The sequence below is a fragment of the Labrus bergylta genome, chromosome 20 (genome assembly GCF_963930695.1).
Source record: "Labrus bergylta chromosome 20, fLabBer1.1, whole genome shotgun sequence".
In the NCBI taxonomy this organism is placed as follows: Eukaryota; Metazoa; Chordata; class Actinopteri; order Labriformes; family Labridae; genus Labrus; species Labrus bergylta.
In genome coordinates, this window is record NC_089214.1 from 299,131 (window position 1) to 306,630 (window position 7,500).

At 43.0% G+C, this 7,500-nt stretch overlaps 1 protein-coding gene across 3 annotated transcripts in view; it reads left to right on the forward strand.

Moving 5' to 3' along the window:
• The first annotated feature begins 2,132 nt into the window (after nt 1-2,132).
• The window catches only part of galnt11 (UDP-N-acetyl-alpha-D-galactosamine:polypeptide N-acetylgalactosaminyltransferase 11 (GalNAc-T11)), a 10,021-nt gene continuing 4,653 nt past the window's right edge, over nt 2,133-7,500 (forward strand). The window contains exons 1-5 of one of the 3 annotated variants that reach the window (XM_065948987.1): nt 2,133-2,378; nt 4,220-4,476; nt 4,777-4,900; nt 7,213-7,379; nt 7,462-7,500. The exon at nt 7,462-7,500 is cut by the window's right edge and continues 87 nt beyond it. In XM_065948987.1, the coding sequence (XP_065805059.1) occupies nt 4,254-4,476; nt 4,777-4,900; nt 7,213-7,379; nt 7,462-7,500 (553 nt within the window). In that variant the 5' untranslated portion in view covers nt 2,133-2,378; nt 4,220-4,253. The remainder of the gene's footprint in view (nt 2,379-4,219; nt 4,477-4,776; nt 4,901-7,212; nt 7,380-7,461) is intronic. The other 2 variants (XM_065948988.1, XM_065948986.1) reach the window with 2 other exon arrangements.

Sequence of the window (7,500 nt, forward strand, 5' to 3'; positions counted from 1 at the left end):
CATGGGGGGTGGACACGTTGACATGGGGGATGGACATGTGGCCATGGGGGATGGACATGTGGCCATGGGGGGTGGACATGTGGGTAAGGGGGATGGACATGTTGACATGGGGGATGGACATGTTGACATGGGGGGTGGACATGTTGCCATGGGGGGTGGACATGTGGGTAAGGGGGATGGACATGTTGACATGGGGGATGGACATGTGGCCATGGGGGATGGACATGTTGCCATGGGGGGTGGACATGTTGCCATGGGGGATGGACATGTTGCCATGGGGGGTGGACATGTTGCCATGGGGGATGGACATGTTGACATGGGGGGTGGACATGTGGCCATGGGGGGTGGACATGTTGCCATGGGGGATGGACATGTTGACATGGGGGGTGGACATGTTGCCATGGGGGATGGACATGTTGACATGGGGGGTGGACATGTGGCCATGGGGGGTGGACATGTTGCCATGGGGGATGGACATGTTGACATGGGGGGTGGACATGTTGCCATGGGGGATGGACATGTTGACATGGGGGGTGGACATGTGGCCATGGGGGGTGGACATGTTGCCATGGGGGATGGACATGTTGCCATGGGGGGTGGACATGTTGCCATGGGGGATGGACATGTTGCCATGGGGGATGGACATGTTGACATGGGGGATGGACATGTTGCCATGGTGATGGACATGTGGCCATGGTGATGGACATGTTGCCATGGTGATGGACATGTGGCCATGGTGATGGACACAGGGACAGACCATGCCTTTACGTTGTTGGAGTTAATGAGTCGTTAAAACACACAACAAGCAGCAAGTGTTTGATCCAAACACACACACACACACACACACACACACACAGGTAACCTGAGAGTGTCACACACACCTGGACGCTCACCTTGTGCTGTTTTGTGTCAACACAGAAAAGGTTTGGTCACTTTCACCTTCAAATAAAAAGACTGTGAATGAAGTAAAAAATAACAGCACGAGAAGTAAGGAAAGGTTGAATATAGTTACAGTGGAACATTGACCTTTGACCTCTGATCACAAAGATGTGGTGTGTGTGTGTGTGTCACGTGGAGGTGGGGCATGAGGGGGGGCGGGGGGGGGGGAGATGAAAGGTGCAGAGGAGGTGAGCAGGTGGGGTTTAGCGTGAGGAGGACGGAGAGAGCTGATGATGAAAGGAGAGCAGAGAGGAGGAAGAGACGCTTAAGAGCAGACAATCAGAGGAGAGACACACACACACACACACACACACACACACAGACACACACACACACAGACACACACAGACACACACAGACACACACACACACAGACACACACACACACACACACACACACACACACAGACATCAACCTGTAGAAATCTCCATGTTTCTTTGGAAGATGAAGTTGACAAGCAGAGTTCCTTTTCTGGGTTCAATTGATGTTAATATTTAATTTTTTATCCCCCCCCCCCCCCCCCCTGCCGAGGGAGGAGATGAAAGGAGACGCTGATGGAGGAGACGAGGAGAGAGGAGAGAGGAGACGAGGAGACACCAGCTGCTCCACCGACTAAAAACCTGAAAAGCACTCCACACACCTGAGACCTACAAAACCTCCAGCCGTACTTAATACTCTGCTGTGAAAGAGTCAGAGAAGAAGAAGATCACACACAGGAACACATCAGAGCATCACTTTACACTCTGCTTTTCTTTTAAAGGACTTTTTAGTTTTAGTGTTTTCCTCTGAGAGCAGGCAGACAGCGACACCCAGTGGCAGCTTGGTGGAGCTGCAGCTTCATTTTGACAAACACAACTGGTTTCTGTTCCTGCTTCAAAGCAACACTGACTCAGAGACAGAAAGAGGAAGGTACCTGAAGCCTTCTGTAAATATTTACTACTTTAATGGTTTTTAAACATTTTAAATATTAAACTGCAGCTCTGTGACTTTAATATTTCATCTTTCCTGAATTTAGGGATTTATTTCCTCTAACAACATAAACATGCGACTATTATTATTAATAATATAATATCAATAATTGCTATTTATTATTTATGAGATGAGTAAGAGAGAACCCTCACGGATGACATTTTATTGTGAAAGTCCTGAGCGGAAGTGACGTTTTGTGAGCTGCTGTTTGACTTGATGTCTCTGAGTGACTCAGACACTCGGAGGTTAGTTAGCTTCAGGTTAGCTTCAGGTTAGCTTCAGGTTAGCTTCAGGTTAGCTCTCAGTCTGTTTATCTGCTCCTTCATGTTGCTAACTGTTAGCCCCGGCGGCTAACGGAGCTGGAGCTGCCGGAGTGCCGCTGAGCAAACAGCAACAGGCTGATGAACCGTGAGTACAGCTCAGCCGTGAGGCTGCAGAGCGGGACGGAGGGGAACAGGTGTGTTTTGAGGTGAATGTTAGAAACAGCACAGCTCAGATATTAGCACATTCCACTAACAAGTTTAGCTAACCTTCGCTAAGCTAGCTAGTTCCTTTATCGGACAGATCGTTCGTTCGCGCAGTCGCAGTGAATTCAGTCCCGTTAACATCAGCTCAGCACACTGTCAGTGTTGTTTTATATTTTAGAACGGGATTGTCACGATACTACAGTTTTAAACTTCGATATGATACTTTAAAACAAACGATATCGATATGGTGTTATGGTTTAAAAAGTGACCGTGTCAACTGGCGACTTTCAGCCGAATTCATCCGTGATGTCATCATTTAAAGCTTTTTGTAATTCAATTATCCAAAAATACTCATAAGATAAGTCATGTGCACACTTTGTGTCCTGTAACCACGACAACCACAGACTGATGGCTGCAGTTCACCAGTTAACACGGTCACTCTTTAAACTGTAACACCGGCAACAGAAAGTTCTCTTCTTGTGTCTGTGCACTTTATAGTTTGTAGGAGTTTGTTTGTCTGCACTTTATAGTTTGTAGGAGTTTGTTTGTCTGCACTTTATAGTTTGTAGGAGTTTGTTTGTGTACACTTTATAGTTTGTAGGAGTTTGTTTGTCTGCACTTTATAGTTTGTAGGAGTTTGTTTGTGTACACTTTATAGTTTGTAGGAGTTTGTTTGTCTACACTTTATAGTTTGTAGGAGTTTACACTTTATAGTTTGTAGGAGTTTGTTTGTCTACACTTTATAGTTTGTAGGAGTTTACACTTTATAGTTTGTAGGAGTTTGTTTGTGTACACTTTATAGTTTGTAGGAGTTTGTTTGTGTACACTTTATAGTTTGTAGGAGTTTGTTTGTGTACACTTTATAGTTTGTAGGAGTTTGTTTGTGTACACTTTATAGTTTGTAGGAGTTTGTTTGTCTGCACTTTATAGTTTGTAGGAGTTTGTTTGTGTACACTTTATAGTTTGTAGGAGTTTGTTTGTGTACACTTTATAGTTTGTAGGAGTTTGTTTGTGTACACTTTATAGTTTGTAGGAGTTTGTTTGTCTGCACTTTATAGTTTGTAGGAGTTTGTTTGTGTACACTTTATAGTTTGTAGGAGTTTGTTTGTGTACACTTTATAGTTTGTAGGAGTTTGTTTGTCTGCACTTTATAGTTTGTAGGAGTTTGTTTGTGTACACTTTATAGTTTGTAGGAGTTTGTTTGTGTACACTTTATAGTTTGTAGGAGTTTGTTTGTCTGCACTTTATAGTTTGTAGGAGTTTGTTTGTCTACACTTTATAGTTTGTAGGAGTTTGTTTGTAGGAGTTTGTTTGTGTACACTTTATAGTTTGTAGGAGTTTGTTTGTGTACACTTTATAGTTTGTAGGAGTTTGTTTGTGTACACTTTATAGTTTGTAGGAGTTTGTCTGCAGTTTTTGAGGGATTTTGTGCGTGCGTCTTTTTAAAGTCTTAAAGTAAATGCCCGGCTCACCTCAGAATTATTAACCTGTTTAGAGGGACACACCTGTCACCTGCTCAGGTGTTTGCTGACCTTAGCAGGTTTGGACGTCAATGATTTCTCTTGACACTCGGGATCATATTTACAACAAGCGGTCCCGAGAGAGAGAGAGAGAGAGAGAGAGAGAGAGAGAGAGAGAGAGAGAGAGAGAGAGAGAGAGAGAGAGATGAACTCTGCTCATGCAGTAAAAACATGAACGTAAAGTTATTAAATGTCTCGTCCAATCAGAGCCACACGCTCATCAGTTTATATGAGCACACGATGGATATGTACATTGACAGTGTCATCAACCAATGGAGAGGCCGGGAAGCTTTGACCTCTGACCTCTGTCTCTGTGTCTGCAGCGCTGTGATGTAAGGCGATGCCCACTCGTCCATCATGGCGAGCGTCACGCTCAGGTACTTCTGTTATGGCTGCCTCGTCACCTCGGCCACCTGGTCTGTCCTCCTCTTCCTCTACTTCTCTCTGGGGGCGGAGCCTGGCCATGGCAGGACGCCACTGCAACACCGCAGCCAGCCAATCACAAAGGACTTAGCAGAACACAGGGCACGGCGTCGACCTCCGCCGGCTAATAAGGGAGCGGAGCTGTCGCCAGAGATGGGTGAGTGTGAAACGTAAACATTCTCCTAACGAGTTGATGTTCTCTTCTTCAACACAGCGTGCTGGTGGGAGGGGGCGGGGCTACCTGTGATTGACAGGTCACTAACATGTTTGGCTGGACTCAAGTCTATGGACTTTTGTTAATGTGTGTGTGTGTGTGTGTGTGTGTGTGTGTGTGTGTGTGTGTGTGTGTGTGTGTGTGTGTGTGTGTGTGTGTGTGTGTGTGTGTGTGTGTGTGTGTGTGTGTGTGTGTGTGTGTGTGTGTGTGTGTGTGTGTGTGTGTGTGTGTGTGTGTGTGTAGGGATGATCTTCAATGAGGCTGATCAGGAGATCAGAGACACCGGCTACCATCGACACGCCTTCAACGTCCTCATCTCAACCAGACTGGGATACCACCGAGACCTGCAGGACACCAGAGACCCCAAGTAATAACAAACAGCTGGTTAGTGATAGTAAACAGCTGGTTAGTGATAGTTATCAGCTGGTTAGTGATAGTAAACAGCTGGTTAGTGATAGTTATCAGCTGGTTAGTGATAGTAAACAGCTGGTTAGTGATAGTTAACAGCTGGTTACTGATAGTAAACAGCTGGTTATTGATAGTAAACAGCTGGTTAGTGATAGTTAACAGCTGGTTAGTGATAGTAAACAGCTGGTTACTGATAGTAAACAGCTGGTTAGTGATAGTTATCAGCTGGTTAGTGATAGTAAACAGCTGGTTAGTGATAGTAAACAGCTGGTTAGTGATAGTAAACAGCTGGTTAGTGATAGTTATCAGCTGGTTAGTGATAGTAAACAGCTGGTTAGTGATAGTTAACAGCTGGTTACTGATAGTAAACAGCTGGTTATTGATAGTAAACAGCTGGTTAGTGATAGTTAACAGCTGGTTAGTGATAGTTATCAGCTGGTTATTGATAGTAAACAGCTGGTTACTGATAGTAAACAGCTGGTTATTGATAGTAAACAGCTGGTTATTGATAGTAAACAGCTGGTTACTGATAGTAAACAGCTGGTTATTGATAGTAAACAGCTGGTTAGTGATAGTTAACAGCTGGTTATTGATAGTTAACAGCTGGTTACTGATAGTAAACAGCTGGTTAGTGATAGTAATCAGCTGGTTATTGATAGTAAACAGCTGGTTATTTGTAGTAAACAGCTGGTTATTGATATTAAACAGCTGGTTAGTGATAGTAATCAGCTGGTTATTGATAGTTAACAGCTGGTTACTGATAGTAAACAGCTGGTTAGTGATAGTAAACAGCTGGTTAGTGATAGTAAACAGCTGGTTATTGATAGTAAACAGCTGGTTACTGATAGTAAACAGCTGGTTACTGATAGTAAACAGCTGGTTATTGATAGTAAACAGCTGGTTATTGATAGTTATCAGCTGGTTATTTGTAGTAAACAGCTGGTTAGTGATAGTTAACAGGTGGTTAGTGATAGTTAACAGCTGGTTAGTGATAGTTAACAGGTGGTTACTGATAGTAAACAGCTGGTTAGTGATAGTTAACAGGTGGTTACTGATAGTTAACAGCTGGTTAGTGATAGTAATCAGCTGGTTATTTGTAGTAAACAGCTGGTTATTGATAGTAAACAGCTGGTTAGTGATAGTAAATAGCTGGTTATTGATAGTAAACAGCTGGTTACTGATAGTAATCAGCTGGTTATTGATAGTTAACAGCTGGTTACTGATAGTAAATAGCTGGTTATTGATAGTAAACAGCTGGTTAGTGATAGTAAATAGCTGGTTATTTGTAGTAAACAGCTGGTTAGTGATAGTTATCAGCTGGTTATTTGTAGTAAACAGCTGGTTACTGATAGTAAACAGCTGGTTATTGATAGTAAACAGCTGGTTATTGATAGTTATCAGCTGGTTATTTGTAGTAAACAGCTGGTTAGTGATAGTTCACAGGTGGTTAGTGATAGTTAACAGCTGGTTAGTGATAGTTAACAGGTGGTTACTGATAGTAAACAGCTGGTTAGTGATAGTTAACAGGTGGTTACTGATAGTTAACAGCTGGTTAGTGATAGTAATCAGCTGGTTATTTGTAGTAAACAGCTGGTTAGTGATAGTTATCAGCTGGTTATTTGTAGTAAACAGCTGGTTACTGATAGTAATCAGCTGGTTATTGATAGTTAACAGCTGGTTACTGATAGTAAATAGCTGGTTATTGATAGTAAACAGCTGGTTAGTGATAGTAAATAGCTGGTTATTGATAGTAAACAGCTGGTTAGTGATAGTAAACAGCTGGTTAGTGATAGTTAACAGCTGGTTACTGATAGTAAATAGCTGGTTATTGATAGTTAACAGCTGGTTAGTGATAGTAAATAGCTGGTTATTGATAGTAAACAGCTGGTTAGTGATAGTAAATAGCTGGTTATTGATAGTAAACAGCTGGTTACTGATAGTAAACAGCTGGTTAGTGATAGTAATCAGCTGGTTATTTGTAGTAAACAGCTGGTTACTGATAGTAAACAGCTGGTTATTGATAGTAAACAGCTGGTTAGTGATAGTAATCAGCTGGTTATTGATAGTTAACAGCTGGTTACTGATAGTAAATAGCTGGTTATTGATAGTAAACAGCTGGTTAGTGATAGTACTCAGCTGGTTATTGATAGTTAACAGCTGGTTACTGATAGTAAATAGCTGGTTATTGATAGTAAACAGCTGGTTAGTGATAGTACTCAGCTGGTTATTGATAGTTAACAGCTGGTTAGTGATGGTTGTCTCTCTCTCCAGGTGTAGAGATAAGGTGTACCCCCTGGCTCTACCTTCTGCCAGTGTAGTGATCTGTTTCTTTAACGAGGCGTTCTCTGCCCTGTTGAGGACGGTCCACAGTGTGCTGGACAGAACACCTGCGTACCTGCTGCACGAGATCATCCTGGTGGACGACCACAGCGAGCTCGGTAACACACTTAGATCACTTCATGTTACCCACAGTGAACGTGTTCTGTTTCACATGATTCTGATTGGTTCTGATCGGTCCAGAGGAGCTGAAGGAGGACCTGGATCGGTACGTCAGTCAGG